Here is a 23,382-nt window from a genome sequence, read left to right as displayed (position 1 = left end):
TATAACATATCAAAATATGAAGCAATTCTATAAAGCGGTGCTCGAGATATTCTTCGAAAACTCATCGAAAATTTTGTTTTCGATTTAAGCGCCACTTGCGGTCATTTTTTGAACTTGCGATGTTCCGAGCAGTTGTAGGGCTCGTTAATATCTTTCATTTGAGCCCGAGTTGATCAAAATCGGTCAAGCCGTTCTCGAATTATGGCCGATTTTCGATGAAAAGTTGTGACGGCCATATTGGCTAAACGGCTTGGCCGATTTTCGAAAATGAGGTATCGTTGGAAAGGTCTTGATGGCTCCTACAACATATCAAAATTTCAGATCTCTAGCTAATATAGAACCGGAGATATAGCGAAAACAAAATTTTGAGGTTATTCAAAATGGCGGACGGCAGGGTGGGGGGTGGGATTTGACTTCATAATCGGATGTCTTCCAGTCGATATATGAACTTTGCCGTTGACCGCAAGTCTCTATCTACTACCGTTCTCTTGTAATTTAGCAAAAGGTTCCGGCCGGCCGGCCGGACGGACGGCCGGACGGCCGGACGGAAAGATTTTTGGCGCCACCGTTTTTTGGAATGTAGGGACCCTAATTCGTGGTCATCCCAAGTTTGAGCCCGATCTGATGACTTTGCATTTTGGAGTGTACACAGAAGCTGTGCTTCTTTGAAGAAAGAATCACAGCTAATAGTGTCTCAGGAAAATCGGCAAAGCAGCATACGCAGCATACGCATCATGCGACATTCGCAAAGGTATGCGACGAATATTGGCGCCAAAACGCGTGCACTTGACATATTTTGGTGTTGTTGTGAATTGTGTTTGGTCAGCAAAACTGCCCGCAAATACTCTCCCACCTGGACAATTTGGTGTGAAAGCCACGCAAAACGATGAGTAAGATGTATGGGTGTCCGAGTAATGTGAAATGGGGGCACAAATTAAAAAGCAAAGACGTGCCGGAGCTTCAAAACAGGAAGGTCACTTTTTACAGGTTAGCATTTTCTCAGAATTCTCTGAATTTTCCCCAGAATTCCTCGCATTTTCTCACACAATCCCCTTCTTTTGTAGCAAAGCAACTTGCGGAGAGCTCGAATTGTCCCCGGAAGCGTGCGTGATTGTGGCAAATTGGAATAAATCTAATCCCGGAAGGGGAGACATTGCGAAGATCATTCACATCTTCCATGTGACGGAGGAGGAGTACAAGCACGACAGGGCACGCGCTATTGTACAGTGGTACGCCTGGGCTGATGTCCTACCACAGAGATTCTTCACAAAGGGAATATCTCTGCCGGAGAGTGATGTAGAAGTCATTGAAGATCATCGTCCGTTTGAGAATGATATTTCTCTGGGATCTATTTCCGGGAAGTGCTGCATTTTGGACATTCCGGAAGGCATGTCCTTGTCCACATTGATGGAGAACAATCCAGCTTTCATGGAGGCATTCACATGCATTTGTCGCTACAAGCTTGTACGCAGTATTGGGCGGCAGTACAGGTTGGTTCCAATTCTGGACAATCCAGATGGTCTTGCCAGGTCAAAGGAAAGGCCACAGCCACGAAATGATCACATAACTCCACATACAAATCGAAGGACATCGAGAATCCGCACTGTGTCACCCATAAAGATTGTTGGGAGGAATGTTGTGCGTCTCTCATCGGTCAGGAAGTCTCCAATCCTCCTTAGTGATGCGAGTGATGCAGAGAATGAGTCGCCAAATAAACGAAGGAACTCCGAGGATACTTCCGGAGGACAAACTCCCAGAAAAAAATCCAACCTGAACACTTCCACCGTCAGGAGGAATCTCAATGAGAGTCTCAACCAATCCGTGGATTCAGATCAGCTCAATTATTCCATTGTGGACGTTGAGAGTGATGCCCTGAGGGTACGTCTGCGTGTATCGGAGAATCAACGGAAGAAATCCACACCAACATCGCCCAGGAAGCGTTCTCCAGGCGAGGAATTGAAGACATCCCCCCGAAAGACTCGCAGGAGTACATCTGCCAGTCAATTGTTCACGCCCCAGGGAAAATCTTCCGTCCGGAAGAGTATCCTCCGCACGCCAGCTTCAAAGCTAGCCGACAGCTCAACACCACGGAAAAGTATCACGTTGTCCAATGTTATTGAGGAATTCCCATCAGGACGTCGTCCCTCGAGGATTTGCACAAAACGACAAACATTCGGATTTTACTGCGATGCCGCAGATGATTCTCCGGAAATCCCCAAAACTCCCCGAAGCGCCAGAGTGGGCAGAAATCCCACAACACCCAAATCCGCGGGCAAAGCGCAATCTGCGGCAACGACTCCGAGTCAGAAGATGAAGCTCCTGCGCGAGGGGGTAATCACACCAACTCTGGGGAGTCGCGAAGGAGCCCTAAAGGGTAGAAAGTCCCTCCTAGAGGTCGCCAGGGATCATTTGCACGTGTCTGCTGTGCCCACGAGTCTACCCTGTAGGGAAAATGAATTTCGGGATATTTATCAATTTCTCGAGGGAAGAATTAAGGATGGATGCGGAGGGTGAGTTCATTTTGTTAATGTATTGTAATCGTCGGAAAAACCGACCACCTCAGATCGGGCTCAAACTTGGTATGAGAACGTTTTAGACATCCCACAAACTTGGAAACAAACATGGCCCAAACTTTGCCTTATAGCTCGAGAACGGTAACTGATAGACTTCGGGTTTAAAGTTTTCTATAGAAATGTGAGTGTAAAATTTCATTTTTTCGCATTTTAAAAATCCAATATGGCCGCCATCCGCCATTTTGAACTACTGTCAATCAGTTCCCTTGTAGCTAGAGATCTGAAATTTTAGTATGTTCTAGGGCTCAGTGAGACGTTTTCATCGATAACTCATACTTGAAAATCGGTCAAGCCGTTTAGCAAATGTGGCGGCCTAAAGCAAAAAGGGTTTTTGCGATATAACTCGAGAACGGCTTGACCGATTTTGACCATCTTGGTATCAAATGAAAGGTATTGAGAAGCCCTGCAACTGTCTAGAACATTTCAAGTTCTAAAAATGACCACAAGAGGCGCTAAAATCAAAAACAAAAATTGCCTAACTTTAAGGGACAATATCTCCGAATCCCCATTATCGATTTCTTTTAAATTTTGATATGTTGTAGCAGGACTAATAATCTTGTACCAGTCCAAAAATGAAGAAATTCTATGTCGCCGTTTAGAAGATATAGCCATTTGAAAAATTATTGAATTTGAAAAGTTCTAAGAGCCATATCTCCTGAACGGCTTGACCGATTTTGTTCATTTTGGTATCGAATTAAAGGTTTTACGATTCTCTAAAACTTTCTAAGACATCAGAAAGTTGTAAACCCATTCCTTGTGAATGAAAAATATGAAAAATTGTTTTTATAAAACAAAAATCCGCCATTTTGTGTTCTTAAGGTGACCTTGAAATTATCTAAATATATCTTAAATCATAGCTTATTCTGAGACCTTTACAAAACCAATGGATATGGACCAAGTACTTAATTCGAGAAAACAAAGAAAACAATTTTGACTCACCCAGTCTTGCCGGGGATTAAAAAAAGGATAAATAATCGCTAAAAATATTCACCATTTTCTAGGGATGACAAAGTTTTTTCTTTTTTGCCAATAGTTTCGTAAAAAATTAGCGGCCATTTGGCATTTTGTCCCTTTCAATGCATCAAGCATTTGCTTGGCAAAAATAATCGATCATAATGCATATGCGTCATGCATTGAAAGAGACAAAATGGTAAATGGCCGCCATTTTTTGTTTGAATTTTTTACGAAACTATTGGCTTTTTTCTTTGTCATTCTTGTAGAAAATGGTGAATATTTTTAGCGATTCTTTATCAGTTTTTGATTCCCTAACAGACTGGGTGGGTCAAAATTGTTTTCTTCATTTATTTCTAGTTCATAATGTCCTTTCTGTAGGTTTTATAGAACAAAAAATATGACCATTTTCACGTTGTGGGACACCAACTCTAATAACTGGACACGTTATGATGTTTCCGGAAAGGATTTAGCTTCCTTGGAAGAGTTTCTTTCCCAAAGCTTTTAATTTAAAAATTCTTTGGCAATTTTTTAAGTATTTTTTAAAATTTCAAAAAAAATTTTCAAAGTACTTATTAACCTGTTGAAATTTCCCCTCCAAAACAGCTGCATGTACATCTCGGGAGTACCAGGAACGGGGAAAACAGCCACAGTGACGGAGGTGATACGAAATCTCCGTGCTAATGCGGAAAAGTTGAAGCTACCAAAGTTTCAGCACATTGAAATCAATGGGATGCGCCTCACGGAGCCCCGTCAGGCCTATGTGCACATCTTCCGGCAACTTCAGGGGAAGACTGTGCCATGGGAGCAGGCCTACAACTACCTCGAACGACGCTTCCGCACTGAGGGGGGCAAGAAGAGCGTCACAGTGCTGGTGGTTGATGAGCTCGATATGCTCTGCAATCGACGACAGGATGTTGTGTACAACCTCCTGGATTGGCCAGCAAACAGGGCAGCCCGCTTGGTCGTTGTAACCATTGCCAATACGATGGATCTGCCAGAGAGGCTGCTAAAGGGGAAGGTGACGTCACGTCTGGGACTTACACGGCTGACATTCAAGCCATACTCCTTTCGTCAGCTGCAGGAGATTGTAACGTCGCGCCTTGCGGGATTTGACGGCTTCAACGGGGATGCTGTGCAGTTGGTGTCGAGGAAGGTTGCTGCTGTGTCTGGGGATGCCAGGAGGGCTCTTGACATTTGTCGCCGGGCCGTGGAAGTGGCCGAAGCTGAGAAGCAAGGAACTGTCTCAATGGGGCATGTGGAGAAAGCCCTTGCGGAGATGATTGCAAATCCGAAGGTTCAAGCCATTAGGGCTTGCTCCCGCATGGAGCAAGTCTTCCTTCAGGCTGTCATTGCGGAGAGCCTGCGAACGGGTGTTGAGGAGACAACATTTATGGGAATTTATGCGCAATTTGAGACACTTTCATCCATTTCCGGACACACTGTGCCCACAATTACGAAGAGTCTGGAGATCTGTGCGCGCCTGGGGGCGTGTCGTCTCATCATAAGTCAACATAGCAGTAGCGACATCTACCAGAAGATCCTACTCAACGTAAGTCCCGATGATGTTCACTACGCTCTCCAAGATAAAGCCTAAACTGCCTGAATTTTATTTTTTTTAACTTAATTCTTAATTCTTTTTAAGTTTGTTTGTTTTTTACTTGATAAAAATGATTTATTACAAAGAAATTATACAAATTGATGTAGGATTCATTTTTTTCAACAATAAATTATAACATTTTCTCTTAAATTTGCGATCGAGATAACAAATCAAATTTTTTTTCATTCAAGAAATTGATTGTTCTCTTTGCAAAAATTTTCTTCGTTATGAGCTAAAATATTTCTTTCTTTTTTATTGAGAATTCTTCATAGAATATAAATGAAAAAGAGATGAGTTGTTTAAACACACGCGAAAATCAAATAATTTAAAGGTTTTTGGGGGGATTAGTAATGTTTTGCTGCAAGGGGAAGGATCCTCTTGAATTAAATGAAAATGTGGATTAAAAATGGGATCTCTCTTGTGGTGAGTATCTAAAACACCTGGACACGGTGATTTTCACGATCGCACACCAGAATATTCCCATTGGACATTATGGCAACACCCTCGAGTCCCTTAAATTCCGAATCAGCCGATCCCCAGGAACCGAAGGCACGCAGAAAACTTCCGTCCGGTGTGAAGATCTGAATGCGATTGTTTCCCGAATCTGCCACACAGATGTATCCCTGATCGTCAACGGCAACACCCCTGCAGGGAAAGACAGAGAGAGATTTCTTATTTAATCTGTGAAAGCGTAAAAATAAATGGAAGGAAGACGTACCTGGGGAATTTGAATTGTCCCTCTTCGCAGCCTTCACTGCCAAATGCGGACAGAACGCGTCCGTTAACGTCAAAAATTTGAATTCGATGATTATTGGAGTCTGAGACAATCACACGGTTGGTATTGGATACAGCAATGTAGTGGGGATGCTCCAGTTGACCCTCTTTGCTGCCACATGTTCCGAATTTGCCCACAAAAGTGCCATCAGATTGGAAAACCTGCCCAGAAAGAAACGTTAAAGGTTAACTTTTTGAACGTATTTGATTGTTAACGGAGTAGGCTTTTGCATTAAATTCGTTCGGTTTCAAATTAAGGGACATCGTATTGGTTTGTCCAATATTTACACGGAATTCTAACTTAAGATATTCACAAAATCAGTATAATTTTGATTTTCTGTCATATTCATCCCCATTACACTTGGAGGAGAAGCTCCAGTGGTAAAGAGAGCTAAAGCGCCACTCAATACCACCCATCACTGGGGTTGTGGGTTCGATTCCCGCAGCGGTTCGCCGTTTCTGGCCTGGCGCTTCCTTCCCTTTCTTTCCTTTCTACTCCACAGCTATTCCTTTCCTGCTCGGACGACTGCTGCCCCCAACGGGATGGAGCCAACATCAGCATCAGCGCCATCTGCGAGACGGAAGGGCAACAAGTAGACAGAGTCCCATAGTCGTGTGCCGGTCAATCAGCGATAATGTGCAGCCGCATACAGTAAGTGCCTGCGTTTGCGGAACTTCCTATATATATGGGACGGAGCCAAAGATGAACAGAGCAATCTGGTGGCGGAGGGACAACGCTGGTAAAAAACCGATCTACACTGTGTGGCCTGCCGAACGAACACCAGTGCCCAGCGTCTAGTGCTGAATGATTGCGGAACTTCCCGTGCAGTCGCCACCGACGGGACTCTCCCCCTACAAAATCTACATTGTAACAAAAAACATTGTAATTGAGTAGGAATAAAGGGGATGCACAATAGGCCCACATGGGCCGCAGTGCACAGGAGATGAAAGTCTCCGGGCCCCACTTAGCGTAAAGTAAAGTACACTTGGAGGACCCAACATTTGGCACAACGCAGAGGATCAAATTGGTAATAAGTACCAGCTGATAAAATATGCGCAATAATTAATTATTAATCAGTTTATTGAACGAGGATCGAAAGTTTCACTAATTCTTAATCTCCTTCAAGCATTCCTACACCGAATTACTAAATATTTAATTTAGAAAATCGTCACTGGAAAAAAATTGCGTAGAATCGATGCAAAATTTCCAATTCAAACGACTTTTTTAGCTACAATTTCACATAATTTATTATTGCGCCTAAATCATCACAAACTTTGATTCTTCAAGTACCTTTTTAGTCATTTCCGGCAATAAAATTAGTCCACGTTAATGATTTTCACCGGGGAAAAGTGAACAAGAGTACTCTCATTTGGGAAATATGGGGAAACATAACCTCAAAACTATGGCAAAAATGTATGAGATTTTGACTGGTAGTTATTACCAATTTGATCCTCCACGTTGGATTCTGACTTTGACCTCAATTATCTTCCAAAGAAAAGACTTTTCTCGAGATTTTCTTTCTGCTATCTTAAAGTAATTAAAATTCCCTACACATAGATGCTAAATTCATCTAGATCAGTCCAATAGATTTTATTCTGTGACGATTTTAAGTTCCAATTGGTAGCAAGTACCAGTAAAGTCCTCCGAGTGTTAAGATATTCACATAACAAAAATGTTTCCGTGACGCTAAAAAATGAATCCGTGACGCCAAAAAATGAATCCGTGATGCTAAAAAATGTATCCTTGACGATTAAAAATGCATCCGTGACGCTGACGCCTGAAAATGTTTCGCGCCAGGAATGTTGTTTGAAAATGATTTCTTCTCTTTGCCAATTTTTTTCTTTTGGGTTTGATAAGTGGCCCATTTGAATTTGAATTTTATTGGGTTTAATATCCCTGTGATACATCACAATATAGGACTATATACAAATAAAAATTTAAACCATCACAACTTTGGAGCGAAGCGACAATTTACCTCGTATTACATAAAATCAGTACAATTTTGATTTTCTGTCATATTCATCCCCATTAAATGTAAAAAATGTTAGGTTAGAAATCCGAATAAATATTGGACAACCCAATAGTAGGCTAGAAGAACACTTTGAGGTGACGCTACGTAAAGGACAATATGCACAAGACATGGGTCAAGTACCTAATTCGGGAAAACGGAGATGACAATTTTGACCCACCCAGTCTTGTATACAAGGATGACAAAGAAAAAAGCCAAAAGTTTCGTAAAAAATTGAAAAAAGTTGGCGGCCATTTGCTATTTTGTCCCTTTCAATGCGTCAAGCATATGCTTGGCACACCCTGTACCGTAATTATGCAATATTATGCATTGAAGCATATGATTGATGCATTGAAAAGGAAAAACGGCAAATGGCCGTCAATTTTCTTTGAATTTCATACGAAACTTTATTAGCATTTTTCTTTGTGACTCCAGTGGAAAATGGTGAATATTTTTAGCGATTCTTTATCAGTTTTTGAATCCCTATAAGACTGGGTGGGTAAAAATTGTTATCTCCGTTTTACCGAATTAGGTACTTGGTCCATGTCTTGTGCATAATGTCCTTTGCAAAAAAATATCAGAAAAATAGATTCTAAGAAGATTAAATGATTGAATAAATAAATTTTGAGACCCAGAGCTGATTAAGATTGAAGGTATTGAAAATCTGATCTCAAGTCTGAAGTGTGGCGCGGGTAGCTTAACAATACCGATCAGCACCTTCGTACCTGAACTCTGTGATTCTCCTTGTCGCACACATAGATGAAGCCAAGGGCATCTGTGGTGACGCCCCAGGGATAATTGAATTTCCCATCAGCCGTTCCCTGGCTACCAAAGGCACGTAGGAAGCGCCCGGCGGGATCGAGTACTTGAATACGATGATTGTAACGATCGGCAATGATGTACTGCCCAATTCGATTGACCGCCACACCAGCTAGGCAATCGAATTCACCCTCAGCATTGCCATATTCCCCGAATTCCTTCATAAAGATCCCATTTGCATCGAAAATCTGTACACGATGATTCGAGGAGTCGGCCACGACGATATTATTGTCGGGACTGACGGCAATACCGCGTGGCCATGTAAAACATCCGGGTTCGCTCCCCCGGCCTCCCAATTGGAAGAGCTGTCGGCGTTTCTGCAGGTACTGCGTCCTAGGGGACATACCTGCCGCTCCTGTTATACCGACTGCTGCCACCGTAGGAGAGGTAGGGGAGCCTAGCCCGTTTTTTGAGTCATCATCCGAACTGGCCAGTTCGTTGGCCTGACGCAGCGGCAACCCCAAGCTGAGGCGTCGCGATGCTGACGATGAACCCACACTTGATGTGGACGAAGGGCCGGGATCACGGGTTTCCTTGCCTGTTGAGCGATTCCCGTATTTATTCTTGAGGTAGCGTGCCCAAGAACTCAGGGCTGCACCGTCTTTGTCACCTACAAAAAAAAAGAATCGAAAGAAGAAGTTTCAGAAAAGAAAAGATTTAAAGAGAATCTTCTTCTCACCTCCAGTACTCCTGTCTGGAGAATTTTCTCGTGACTTCAGGGCATGCGATGAACGACTTCGGGACAAATCAGTTGGCTGGGATGCCAGTGATGAGGATGCTCCATATCTAAAAGTCACCGGAAGAGAATTAGTTTCAACAAACAAGGATGATCTTCAAGCAATCTTCATGTGAGCGTGTGAATTTTGGCACTTCAAGTCAAAGAAAAATTCTTCATGGGTTAATTGAGAAGGCGTGAGGGGGTGGGGAGTACACCAAGGGGCCCCCGTGATGGTGAAAATATGTGAGACAGTGGTGTTAGAGAAGGGTCGAGGATGTGGCGCACCTGGAAGCGAGATAAGCAGATGGGGATGCCGTTGTTGGTGAAAGCGGCTCATCAAGTTCGTCGTCATCATTGCCAAAATTGTGCGATGATCGACTCCTCGCCAGGCGATTACGACGCTCCTTCAGTGCCAAATAGCGACTGCGTCCACTCCCGTAGCGACTGTCCGAATCCTCAGCTGTACTTAGATCACCACGCTCCTCATCCGGCGGCACAACGGCTGTGCTTTTGCTCTTGTTTAGAAAGCGGCTTGTGTAGCTGCAATGTTGGGGGCTTTTTTCAGTTATAAAGAAAACTTAAACAAAGACACATTGAGAGAAAGAACAACAACATGTGATGGGGAATCTTTATTCTTCAACAATTCCATCAAATGGGATTTACAGTGTGGGTGGATGCTCCTCCGCGGTGCAAAATAACACAAAACACGCATTTTTCGGGAGATTTCCCCCATACAATCAGGAAGCGATCTCTTTAGAGGAGGATGCACGACTGTTGCCTGCCAATATACAGCTTGTTTTTAGTTCTTCAATGTGTGCAGCACAAGCAAAATGCCTATTTTGGGAGAGAAGCTCAAGGAAGGAGAGCAGGAGGGATGAATGGCATGCCTGAGCAGCCAAAATAATGCATTCTGTTACACTAAAAAGGGGTGATTTTAAGGTTTTAGCTGCGCAAAGCTTGCTCATGCATCAGCCCTGAGGAAGGGAACAGATGGTGTTCGAATATTATCTGTTTTATCGTTTGTTTTGGTCATATTTCCAGTTCAAATTTGGAATATTCCACTGATCAACACTGGAACATTCCAAGCGTTCCAAGCCTATGAATCGCGCCAAATTATAATTTGAGGTTATAAGTATAATTTGCTGTTGGATGTTAACCTTGTGGGACATCCTAATAATTTCTACTCGCCATATTCATTCTATTGTCATACGTTCTCGCGACAGCATTGAATTATCTTGTGAATTATTTTTATACTAGTCAACCCGAGCCCCCAATCACGTGTGAGCAAACTCCATTTTAAACTATAAAATGGGGGCGTATATTAGTAGGGGGGATGAATAATACGGTACCCCGAAAAATTTTTAAAATAAAAAATTCCCGTTATCTGACCCTTCAGCAGGTAGAAAATAGAAAAAATCAATTTTTCTGTGGGGGCGCTATAAAGGGGGGAGGGGGCAGAATCCCATATAGCGCTTGCAACTCGTATTGACCCCCTCTACCCCCATACCAAATTTCATCAAGATCGGCCCAGCCGTTTAGGAGGAGTTCATGTGCCACAAACAGACAGACTTTTCAGCTTTATATATTAAGAAGATTAATTTCATGTGAAATAAACTATGTTTGAGTGTGTAAAACCAATTCTATCGTACACCTTGTTGATCTGGACATCTTATTGGCCACCTGTACCATTGGCGACATAGAGGGATAAATAACTAATGTTAGAATAATTATAAACTGTTTCCGTTGAAATAATATCAAACGGTCTCAATAAGTTCAAATAAATTGGCGCAATTTATTAGCTCTAACGGCCTTAACTTTCCAGTGGTGGTCACTGGAAAGTTTCAAAATATCAATGGAAGATAGGCTGGAAGCCATCATAAAATGTCAAGGGATTTGGCAGATCACTCAGAGATTTCGAAGTGAACGGGCACGCGGCAGGCCGCGCAGGTACATTGGGACCGCTGATGGGAATCGCTGATTTCCTGAAACGGAACAGGATGTTCCTATGAGGCAACCGGCTTGCCTAAAGACTGCAATCTAGTAATTCCCTTTGACTACAGACTTTCTAATTCGGGTGGAAGGGTGGCAAAAAAATCTCGCAGATACGTCCAGATGCAACATTTGCAAAATAAACAGAAATCAATTGTGAACAGACCATCTGATCTCCTTCTCAAGGAAGCTTTTACTAATTAAAAAAAAATTAACCAAAAGAATGGAAAATTCTTCAAGCAAGTACAAAGAAACCCACCTGCTTCCACTGGAGGCACCACTGCCGTACCTTCCGTGATCTTCTGGCTCCACATGAGCTGCACTTGCTCTCGATCTCACACCTGATCCACTTGTGGAACTTCCATACTTTGGACTTGTATCCCTTTCGTAGTTTCTGTAGCTATTGCTTGTGCTTGTGTAGCTTTTTGGCTCGTCGCGTGTCCGACGCGATTCAGCTGTATCCCTAGCTTGAGAGCTTCTCGTGAGAAGGGGCCCTATGTCGGTCTTCATGGCAGAATCACGCGGTGGAGTCCGTACAACGGGAGCAGCTGCAGCCGCGGATGGTTTTACTTCCTCTTCTTCTTCCTCCTCCTCCTCTGTCTCCTCTTCTGTGCTGGTTTCTTCTTCTGTACTGGACTCGGACTCCTCTTTGGGCTTTGGAGACTGATGGTTGGGGAGGAAGCGACTCTGAAAGGGCTTCTTTTCCGTTGTTGTTGTTGTGGCAGCAGCAGATGGACTTGATGTTGTTTCCGTGGGACGTGGTCTTGGTGGTGGTGTTGGTGTTGCTGCATCAGCTGTGGCATCAATACTACTTCGCTGCAGATACTTCTGTTTCACTTCTTCCGTTGTAAAGGCAGCCCCTGTATTCCGTGCTGGGGCACTACTGCTACTATCTGTTGATGTGCTGGAGTCACTACTGGCAGATCGGGTGGTCTTCTTGGGTGTTGCCGCCTTGGGGGTGCTGGAGTTTGTTGTCGACTGTACGGACAGAACGGGGGTTATTTTTTTGTGTGTGTTGAACACTTTAATTCTGGTATTGCAGGAGGTGTCTGTCCAGGTATTTTCTTTTGAGTATTTTTTGATATTTAGGAGTCTACCGGTGGGTGAAAATTTTGAAATCATCGATCGCACATCAGCCTTAATCTCTAACAAGAAATATATTTATATATGCGAACAAAAATTCTCTTTTGTCGCATTTTGGTGGGATTCTCCAATGGGAATCCCGCCGGATACCCTTGGGCTATTGTACTCAATGTTGGTGTTTAATTTGGGGATGGGAGGAAGATTTAACATTTTTTTTTTTGGCTTAGTCATCGAACTCGAATTCGTAACTCACCTCAACCTGCGGAGGCGTCTTACGCGCCGATGAATTCCTTGAGCTATCGCTGTCATCGGATGCCGTTCCAGCACCCGTTGTCCTCTTGAGTGCCATCACACGTTCCGAAGCGGGACGTTCGGGTTCCGTGGCTGTTGCTCCGGATGCCGCTGTATCCTTATTTTGTCGCTTTATCTGCGAAATTTCATCCTCAGACATCTGACGCGCTGCTGGTGTCTTCTTCACAGCTACTGGGTTTTTTGGCTGCCCTACGGCAACGGGTGCCACCACTGTGGGCTCCTTCTTCCCCCGACTCTGCTCCTGAATGCGCTTCATGACACGCGGTGAGTCTGTGAGGCGGATGATGCCACTCAGTTGACCACGTGCAACGTCCTCGGTGTCGATGACACGATCACGCTCCTTTTCCTTCTCCTTCTCGTGGAAACGTACACTTCGGCTGGGTTCTGTGTCTGAATCATTGTCACCCTGATGGCTGCGTACGAAGCGTGAGCGGAAGCGAGATTTCCCCGGACGTGAGGATGGTTCATCGTACTCATAGTCACCACCGTAGTCACGCCCGTAGCGATCCCCATAGCGATCGGCATTGCGACCAGGTGGACGTTCACCGAACTTCCGGCCACTCAGTGGTGGCTCATCGTCATACCCATGGCCACGTTGCTCCTCCTGCTGCCGGAATTGCGTGGCGAGACGATGATCGGATTTACTTCGCATCAATCCCGGACCCGCATTCGGTGGTTGCAGCATCCCGCTGGGACTCGATGTGGCTGGCTGGAAGATGTTCAAATCCCCAAAAGTGGACACATTGATGACCAACTGGTTGGGATCAATGGCCATTATGAAGCGCACGCGACGACTATAGTCGGCGTTCTCATACTCAAAATTCCTCAGGAATTCCACAGTCTTCAGGAAGATCTCCTTTGTGTCCATTAGCTCACTATCATCCCATTCCACGGACTCCGTGATGTACTTATCAGCTAGATCGCAATTACTTTGAATATTCCCAATCTCCATGTCCAGATTCTCCTTGAGATTCGTCAAGTTCCTCAGCTCTGTGCTCAAGTATCGATCAATTTCCGTCCGGAGGTGATCAGAGCGATCTTTTAGGGCCTTATTGAGACGCCTATAGATCTCATCCACCTCCTCCGAGACACTAACGCAATTTGACTGGAGGCTCAATGTATTTTTCTCCACAATGGACAGAGCATCTTGGAGTCTGTTGATACCACGACGAACCTGGAAGTGAAGACATTTTATTTTTTTAATTATTCTTTATTCTTAGAAATCTTCTTCTCTTGCTAACCTGGCTATTTATTCTGAGAATTTCCCTCCGGAGGATATCCATGTGGGCACTCTTGCAATCTTCACAGATCTTCTTGTCGCAATGCGCACAGGGGGCACAGTATGCCTTCTCCGAGCACACGTTGCATCTCTCCATAACTTGTCCTGCAGGAAAATGGGAGTAAAAAAAAAAGAATAAATTCTCTCAATGATCCTTCGTCGTATCTTTAAGCGCAAGAAGGAAGTTTACCTGATGTGGGATCCGGAAGCTCTCCCGTGATCTCAATGTGAAGCTCCAGGAAACGCTGAAGGGTGACATTGGTGGGAAATGCCTGAACACCCTGATAGGGTATTCGGTGCTCTGCTCGACATTCCGGGCATTTCACCTGACGCCTCACGTAGTCCACGAGCCCCTCCATACAGGGCTCCATGCAGAAGCTGTGCTGACATGGCAGGAGTTTGGGATTTCTATATCGATCCAGGCACACGCAGCACGTGAGAAGTTGCTCAAATTGTTCCATTTCTATGTGTTGGGATTTTTCTTACTCTCGCCGGATTCTGCGATCTCTCTGGTACCAGATGAAGAAAAATTCACGAGAGAGAGAGAGAAAATTTCAAATGAAAATTGCGTGTCTGTGACCCTCGAATGTTATGCTTATTTCTAGCCATAGAGGCCATTCTCATGACGAAAGGGGAGGTGCGGAGATCGCAATATAATTTATTTTTACAGAGAGACACAAGATCATGCGAAACTCATCGCTCTGTTTTACAGAATTCTCATTTTTTTTGCACAATTTTAACACTGAAGAAAGTTTTCTTTTGAGGAATTTTTTAAATTATTTCCCTAATTATATATTTTGTTGTTTGAAAAGCTCTTTTTGTAGTCAAAGCTCCCAGAAGAATAGTGAAGGTTTGTACAGAATTTGCGATAAGAATTAGAAAATTAGAGATTAAATTAAATTGAAATAGGGAAATTAAGGAAAAATTCTTAAAAAGGTTTTACAGTGATGCCCCGCATTAAAGTGATTCAATTCACTTAACGTTTTAATTTAACGTCTTAACATCTTAAATACAATCAGAAATGGATTTAAAATTGAATTTGATATTAGGAAAATTATTTTTACTAATAAATTGAAAGTTAAGGAAAGTAAATAAATTTTCAAAGGAGTTTTTATCTCCGGAATATTTAGATTTTTTAGTAAATCATCCGAATATTAGCAAATACGGATATTTCCTTCAGATAAACTCTCTGGCTTGAATTTAGTTGTTTTTAAGCTTTCTCTCCTTTCTTAATCTGACTCTTTTTAAGACTTTAATCCGAATAATTTTTTCGTTTTGATTTAGTATTTTTTAAGACAGAATTTATTCTGTTTAGGCATGAAATTTGCTCCTTAATCTGTGTATTTTATGATTAAAAAAGAACGTTAACATCCAAAAAGGGTTTAACTACCAAAAATTTGATTTTCTTTAAAAATGTTTAAAAATAATTTGAAAAAAAAGGTTTAAAAAAACCAAAATGTTCGGATTTTTATGAGTTTTACTAAATTTTAATTATAATATAATTTTAAAAAATTAAAGAAAATCTTTAATTTTCTTTAAATAAATTCTTAAATAGAGTTCTCTAAATACGTAATGTTACGTATTTGATCTTTAATCTATCATTTTTCTTTTTATTAATATTTGAAAAACGTTTCGGTGATAATCATTACCTTCTCGGGTTTTCAGAATTCTTTTAACCATTATAGGATCGATGTTTCTCACCTATAAGATCTTTCACCTCAATTTTCTCTCAAAAAGAAAATGTTTTTTGAATTTTCTTTCCATAAACTTGATCTAATTGAATTTTCCTACACATAGAAATTATTTTATGAAATAATTAATAGATTTTATTTTTTTACGATTTAAAAGAAAATGTTGAATTGGCCACGGTGGCCAGCAAAATTCTCCTGGCTTAAAGAAATAAATTGATTTTTTTGTTATCTCAAACAGAAATAATTTCTTCAATAGTTTAAAAAAGTAGTTTTTTTTTAAAAAGAAAAGAGAAAGAAATCCATACAACGAATAACGAATTCAATGCGAAACCTCACTGTAATTTAACGCAAAAAAGAGGAAGATTTTATGTAAAATTCTAGAGAAGAGAGCTCTCCCCCAAAAATTATTTATTTAATTAATTTATTGCGTGTATGAAAGGAGGAAATAATCGCGACAATGTGTTGATCGTGTCTCAGGCTCACAGCCAATTTCTAAGCTTTCATGTGTGATTTTCCCAAAAGAAAAAAAAAAAGAATTTCCCAACACTCGACATTGAACTTTTTACCAATTATCCCATTCGTGCGATTTTCCCCGCATCAAGATCGGGGGCAATTTGGTTGTGCGAATGAGGAATTTTGGGAAATTTTATTTTGTTGCAAAAAAATGCTTTCTCTTTGTTAAAAGCTTTCTGCATAATTGGGTTAAAAATGTGCGAATAAATATGCAGAAATTGTTGAGAGAGATGAAAAAAAAAGTGAATTGGTTTGTAAAATTTGTGTGCCAAGTACTTGTTCGAGGAGGTATTTTCATAAAATTATCATTTTGCCACACATTTCCTTTTTGCTTTTAATTTTAACCCGCCGCGACGGTTAAGTGGCGTCAATTGACGCAACATGCGGGGCTTTCTTTTCCGCTTTTACTTACACGATTTTCCCGTTTTTTTTCTCTTGTTTTTCCTTCTTTTCCTCTAAAATGGGTAAATTTTCTTGTTGGAGGATGATCTTCAATTTCTCTTTGTTCACCACAAAAGGATACGAAGTCTCCTTGAACTCGATTATGAGCAATCACAAGACAAAGATCATGATCACGCAGAAGCTCTCACAAAGAACGCCGCGCACAATGTCTTTCTTTGGTGGTGGAAAAAATGCACAAAGAATGAAAAAACACGATGTTGAGTAGAAAAAAAAAAGCTTCTTTCTCCTTAAGAAAAAAAAATTGTTCTAAAATAATGAACGTTCGTACACTCAGCACTTCTTGCGACTGACTAAAACTTCTTCATGGTTGTTTCGCATTTTGGGGAGAATATCTCCGGCGCTACCAGAAATAGCTCATCGAATCGCAATCTCTAAATTTAAATTTTACAACGAAATCCAACAAGAAAGCCACCACGACAACAGGGTGAATCACAAAAGCCCCCAAGAACTTTCTCTCAATGCTTCTCTCTTCCTTCTGAGTGGAAAATGCACGCGGGAAATTCACAATTATGTATTTATGGAGCATCTTGTGATTGACGTGTGATTGAAATCCCCAATGCTCAGCACTATGGCACTCCATCATCTTCAGAAATATCTGACATAGTTAAGTGGTTTTATTTTTATTAACTCCGCTCTTCTTCTTTTCTTTTTTTTGGAGAAGTCTTGAGCAATTCTTTTTTTCTTTAAAAGAAAATTAATGGACTTTCCGTGGAAGATTTCCTCTGAGGAAAATTTTTGCCTGATAGATAAGGTGCGTATGAGGGAAAAAAACACGATCACTGAACAGATAAATATTTACATTGAATTTTAACCAACATCAACGAAGCTTCATGTATGAAATTCACCCAAATTTAGAACAACTTCACAAAAATAAATTTAGTGTGGAGAAGAAAATGAGAGAAAATAGTTGAATTAGAATACGATCGTGATCGTCAATCGATCTGCTTGAGAGGAGGATGTATTGCACACAAGCCGGCTAAACTTGAAATTCTCTGGACAGAAATAAATTCCCATTCTTAGGCTCTATAGCAGAATCATTTGAACTCTTCACCTTATGGCGTGAAAAACGGGAGGAGAAGGGGAGGGAATCTTCACTGAAATAGATGAAAATTTAAGGAATTCTCAAGACTCAAGATCGTCCATTGTGAGTCATTTGCTTTGTCTTCTCTAGACACTTTATCTAGACTAAGGGGATCTTTATCTTCTATTTCTCATCAAATTGTTATGTCTTTAATAATAAGAAGGAAAATCTAATTCTTCGGACAATTTTCCTCAAGGGGTGTTTATCTGAATGAAAATATTCGCAGCTTTGGAAATCTTTAGATGATTCGCCTTATTTTTATTCATCTAGACACAGATTTAGGAGAAAGAGTCTAAAAGATTCTCAATTCAAGACTAAAAAGCGCCTAATTCAAGCCTAAAAGTTCTAGATTCAAGCCTGAAAAGTTCTTGATTCAAGACTAAGAAGTAGTTAATTCAAGTCTTAGGGAGTTATCACACCTAAGCTCTAAGCGCTTGATGCTTAAGATTTTACATGTGACAAAACGAGAAAAAACAGCATTGTTGTCTCTCTCGTACTCACATAGAGGTTATGATGCTCAAGCACTTGGAGCTTAAGTGTGATAGCCCCGTAAAGGTTCCTAATTCAATACTGAAAATGGACTTAATTCAAGAATGGAAAGTTTCTAATTTAAAACTAAAAAAGAACTACTAAATTCAAGCTTAATAGGTGCTTAATTTAAGCGTATTAAATACTCTAAATTTAAGAGGAAAAAAGCTCTTTGGTCCTTAACCCTTTCGCGTTTTTTGAGTCATACGTAGACCCAAATGTGAAACATTTTATTTTTCCAAATTTTTATGCATTTAACCCAGTTATAAATGCATCAAATTCACACAAAAGAAGCCAAAGAAAACGTTATGACTGAAAAAAATCTTCTGAAAACATCCACAGAATAAATATCATGATAAAAGAGCGCATGTTTCGATGTTTTTATATTTCAAGTTAGACGCAAAAGAGTTAAGCAAGAAAACATTCTAATTCGTCTCAAAAAAATCAAATTATTCGGCAGATAAACACCCTCTAATCCCCCTAAAAATCTACGAAGAAAGCTCAATGAAAAGCTCACAGAGTATGATGAACCGGAAGTGATCAAACGCAATGAGACCAAACTCTCGTCGTCGTGGCATAATCCCACACGCTCTGTGGAAGCCACAAATTTTTCCCCAATAAAATTTTGCGTCAATGCCACGGAAATAGTCCCTGTCGTCATGGCCGTGAGAAAAATACATTCACAATGGGAAATATTTATTTTCTCCACTCTGACTAAAATGTTATGTCCCCTCGAAGTTTATTAAAAAATGCGGAGATGATGTAGCAAAATGTTCTGAATGATATCAATGATTAAAATTAATTCATATGATTTAATTTTTCTGTGTTAGAGAGAGAGAGGAAAAACACTTAATTTGGTTCTCAGTGTTTTTTAGAAAATGAAGGTGAATTTTAAAGAGATTTTTTTTTGTTTTTAGAAGGGGAAAAATGGGGGTTGAATGATTAATTTTGCAAATAAAAATTGTAATTCAAATGTAAGTTTTCAATTTTTAGAATCCTTTCTGACTTTCAAAATTCTCTCAAACTTTTTTATGATCAATTTTCTGAGAAAATGCGTTGTTATGAGCTTTTCCAATTTACTGGTTGAATGTATATTGTACCAGTCTTCCCTATTTTTTTTATTAGGAAATTTTTAAACAAGAGATTTTCAAGATTAATTTTTATATCCTACCCAAAGCATTAAAATCGAGAATATAGGAAAAAAATTTCTGGGATTGAAAATAAAGAGAATTTTTTTATTAAATTAAATTAATTATTGCTTTATTTCCCTGATAGGGTTGCCTCCTTTACAATCAGCAGTTGAAATTTGAAAAAAGAAAGAGAACAATCGAATAAGGTTGAATATTATACTTTTTAAAAAGTTTCATTATGCTCCATACATTGTAAATAACGTCCTTTTAATGCGTGTCTTTATGATTGAAGTGGGTGTAAATTTATTTAAGCAAAATATATCCATCAAACGCTTTACTGCAGCAATTATTTCTTCATGGTAGATACCAATAAAATCATCAAATGTCTGTCTTTTGCATGAACAAATATATAACTTTGGCAATTTTGTCTTGAAAACTAAACAAAACTTCCGGCTAAACAGTCATTTCATGTCGTTTTCGAGCTTAATTTTACGGAAAATTGAACAAAAGTAAAAAATTAACTGAAAAAGTATCTCAAACTTCCTTATTTTCTCTTTCTTCAGAGTTTTTTCTTCTATGGAATTTATCGTTGAATATTCTTTAAATTCTTCTGTGAAATTCAAGAAAATAAATTATTCTATTAAACATTGAGAGAATACATTCCATGAACCAGGCGCCTCCACTTGTCTACGATCCAAATTAGAGAAAAAAAAGTTATGAGACTGTGAAGAAATCAAAGGAACTGAGAACTTTGTTCTTCCTTAAAATTTACTAAATATTGAGTCAATTATTGATCAATCTATTGACAAAAAATAGTGTTGAGTATGGAAACTGATCGACAGGAGATTCAGTAAAAATTGAGCTTTTTTTTTTTTTGAATTGTCAATGATTCTGAAGATTTTGAAGAATATTTTGTCATTTAATCCCTGATCAAAAATTAGTTGATTAAAAATTGCCTCAAAATTAATGGTGTCAACATTGAGTCAATGTAATGTTCGCATAAAAACAATCAATTATTGAGCAATTACATTTGATTTGAGATTGATCAATCCAATTACTCATTAACCCATTAATGACCCAGGCGTAGTTTTCTAAGCAAAAAATTGATAGTTTTTCTTGAATTTTCCTGAATAAAATTCTTTTCAAATTCTAGCCGGGTGTGACTTTTTAGATTCTATGTAGTTATCCTAGATTCACATTCAATCATGAAAAAATAGGATATCTTGTAAAAAGGATACGTTTTTCCGCAATTTCATAACCTCTTCACTTTTTTGGATAAATTTTATGTCCGAGAGCTTTTGTGGTAAATTACGGGAGTGAAATTATGGAAAATTATGAAAATTTTTAAATAATTTCTACAAAGAATATCTCAAGAACGACAAGTCCAAAAAATTCTACTAAAATAGTTCTGAGATCTTGGAAAAGAATCCTCTTTAACTATCTAAAAATATTTACAAAAATTACAAGGGGATCTTGGGCCGAAAACTAATGGATTAATTGATCAATCGATTAATCAACTCAATTTATTTATTAATTATTAATCAATCTTTGAACAATCATGATTGAGCACTTGTTGCCCCAATCAAAATATTTATTGGGTTATATCACGTGGCTATATTGTAGTACAAGAAGTAGAAGAAAGCTCTCCACCCACCAGGCGCCTCCACTTGCGTACGATCCGGAATAAAATGTTTGATTTAGTGATCATTTATGGTCTAATTTTAGTTTTACCTGAATTAATCAAACTTTGAGAGTTTTTAGTTCAATTTTCAGCCAATTAGAAAATTAAAAAAAATCTATTCTACCTCTATTTGAATAAATTTAAATTAATTTATTTTTTAACTGGAAGTTTACAATCATTTCGTTTAATTGTGTATCAGTAAGGGAACTTTTCAACAGCTAAATAAAAATTTTTAAAGATTTACAGATTAATTGAAAAAAGAAATTGCAAAAAGATGAAGAAAAAGTTAATTGAAAAAACTTCTATAACACAGAATGATCTCTATTTGAATATTCTTATTCTTATTCTCAGCTTTTGCTGAATTGAAAGTTAAGCTCATCAAAAGATATCAAAGATCACTAAAATCGTTAATCAGCTCAAATCACATTTCATTCCCAATTATTGATCTTCATTCAATCATTCATCTATCATTGATCGTATGCAAGTGGAGGCGCCTGGTGGGTGGAGAGCTTTCTTCTATATTTAATGTAATTCTTGCAGTACAAAGCGCCACACGCGTTAAATTGTAAATTGTCGCATTTCCATTGATTCCTTTTCACACTCATTTTGTAATTCTATACACCTTTTTCTCTCTCTTGTGTCTTTGTAATTTCAATGGGACACCGTGTGCTGCGTGGCTATTTCTGTCCCCTCTATCATGCTCTTTTGCGAGAGAAGAAAATTTTAAACTTTTGCGCGTGCGGCGATCATCTCGCGCATTTTCTCCGCACCTATTGACTAGGTCCAAGATTTTTGGCACATGCTTGCGTCTGTACGTTTTTTTCTTCTTCTTCTATTATACTACGAGAAGTTCTAAAAAATCAGAGGTGGACTCATGTGGTGATCATGGAAAATTCACAAAGAGCTTTTTCTCTCACTTTTCATCTGACTTGGTATTTTTGGCGGGAATTTGTGCCTACATTTCAGCGCTGAAACTCGCGCATTTCTTTGCATTTTTCTTCTCATTTTAGAAATAAATAATAATAATTAGAAGGAGGGGAAGGAAAGAATTTTAATTTGACTCACCTTGAGGGGAAAAAATTCACTTAATTAATCCTTTGGGAGAAGAATAAAAGGGATCCTCTTTTCTGCCTCTTCCTGTGTGTTTCTTTCTGTCTTTGTGTTGGACTCCGAGGCACCCCGAAGGGGCTCCCTTTGGCACTTTATTTCTTCCTATCTACAAAAAAACCCGATAAAAATAGCATTAATCACACACACACGTCTTGAGAAAATTAGAAATTCACACACTAAGAGGTAAATAACGTTTTTTTTTTCAAGGGGATCACATAGTGAGTGAAAGTTGAAGAAAATTAGCACTCAAATAAATTTTCACGCACAAGGATCTTTCTTCTTAATGCCACCATTAAATGATTATTATTAGTTAAAATTGTGTGTGAAAAGTTGATAATTTTCTTCTCAATTTCGTTTAGCTCAGTTCTCTCCCGAAAATCATGGATAATTTGCAGCTGAAGGAATATTGTGGGTAATTATGTAATTTTTGAGCATGTGTCATGTCATAAATTTAAGTGATCACACGTAAAAATAGCGCAAAAAAATACGCGTGGAATATTTATGGCAAGCAAGGATAAGAAAAATTCCTCAATAATGATTTTCTTCTCTCACGAGAGCCCATTTGGAAATTTTTTAAAAGATCTATAACTTGTCTTTTTTTTTGTATGGAAACTTTATCACAAATTTTCCATTTTAATCACACACACGGAAATTATACAATCACCACCCACACGATAAATTTTCACTAAGGCACACACAAGAGCACTAGAAGAAAATTCCTTTTTTTTATTTAATTTTTCTTTACTTACATCTATAGAACGTTTTTAATTTTTCGCAAAAATCAAATTTCTCACATAAATTTTCCTTCATAAAGAATACAAAAGGAAGGGGGAAATTTTCTTTTTTCCTTGAAACTTTTCACACATAAATGCTTTTTTTTTCTTCTTTCTTTTAATCCGGAGACGGTCATCAAGGCCCGAAGGCCTCTAAGGTACTGAGATGGCAAAGTCGTTAGAATGTGGCTGATATTATCTGGGGTGCCAAAGTGTGATGGTGGAATCTCTCGCTCTCCGTACGTACTCTGTGTGGCGTTAATTTAGAGACGATGAGCTTCTGACATTAATTTTCTTTTCTTCATT

The 23,382-nt window shown here is 39.5% G+C and overlaps 2 protein-coding genes across 5 annotated transcripts; one reads left to right on the top strand and one right to left on the bottom strand.

The window, feature by feature from the left end:
* Positions 1-752: 752 nt before the first annotated feature.
* On the top strand, positions 753-5,274 carry LOC129791820 (origin recognition complex subunit 1). Its single transcript, XM_055830362.1, has 3 exons — positions 753-987; positions 1,065-2,510; positions 4,131-5,274. The coding sequence occupies exons 1-3, from the start codon at positions 887-889 to the stop codon at positions 5,119-5,121; spliced, it is 2,538 nt and encodes an 845-aa protein (XP_055686337.1). The 5' UTR covers positions 753-886; the 3' UTR covers positions 5,122-5,274.
* Positions 5,170-23,382, bottom strand: LOC129791791 (RING finger protein nhl-1). Of its 4 annotated transcripts, XM_055830293.1 has the most exons (11): positions 23,053-23,380; positions 22,259-22,409; positions 14,298-14,616; positions 14,070-14,212; positions 12,770-14,002; positions 11,693-12,411; positions 9,730-9,984; positions 9,406-9,512; positions 8,633-9,336; positions 5,843-6,060; positions 5,170-5,769 (listed from the first exon to the last, which is right to left on the bottom strand). In XM_055830293.1, exons 3-11 carry the CDS (start codon positions 14,566-14,568, stop codon positions 5,556-5,558), a joined length of 3,864 nt encoding a protein of 1,287 aa, XP_055686268.1. In that variant the 5' UTR covers positions 14,569-14,616; positions 22,259-22,409; positions 23,053-23,380; the 3' UTR covers positions 5,170-5,555. The 4 variants fall into 4 exon arrangements, with proteins under 4 accessions (XP_055686268.1, XP_055686270.1, XP_055686269.1 ...); XM_055830295.1 differs by lacking the exon at positions 9,730-9,984 and having other exon boundaries at positions 23,053-23,382; XM_055830294.1 differs by lacking the exons at positions 22,259-22,409; positions 23,053-23,380 and adding an exon at positions 16,724-17,065 and having other exon boundaries at positions 14,298-14,614.

Source organism: Lutzomyia longipalpis, chromosome 3 (assembly GCF_024334085.1).
Source record: "Lutzomyia longipalpis isolate SR_M1_2022 chromosome 3, ASM2433408v1".
Lineage (NCBI taxonomy): Eukaryota > Metazoa > Arthropoda > Insecta > Diptera > Psychodidae > Lutzomyia > Lutzomyia longipalpis.
Note: the sequence above shows the minus strand (reverse complement) of the source record. Positions and strands in the feature narration are given on the sequence as shown.

Coding starts and splice junctions, on each gene's coding strand:
- LOC129791791 (XM_055830293.1), bottom strand. CDS start 14,568: ATGGAACAATTTGAGCAACTTCTCACGTGCTGCGTGTGCCTGGATCGA. Junction 12,412..12,769: donor AGACGCCTCCGCAGGTTGAG/GTGAGTTACGAA, acceptor CTGTCCGTACAG/TCGACAACAAACTCCAGCAC. Junction 5,770..5,842: donor GGACAATTCAAATTCCCCAG/GTACGTCTTCCT, acceptor CTTTCCCTGCAG/GGGTGTTGCCGTTGACGATC.
- LOC129791820 (XM_055830362.1), top strand. CDS start 887: ATGAGTAAGATGTATGGGTGTCCGAGTAATGTGAAATGGGGGCACAAA. Junction 988..1,064: donor AGGAAGGTCACTTTTTACAG/GTTAGCATTTTC, acceptor CTTCTTTTGTAG/CAAAGCAACTTGCGGAGAGC. Junction 2,511..4,130: donor ATTAAGGATGGATGCGGAGG/GTGAGTTCATTT, acceptor CCTCCAAAACAG/CTGCATGTACATCTCGGGAG.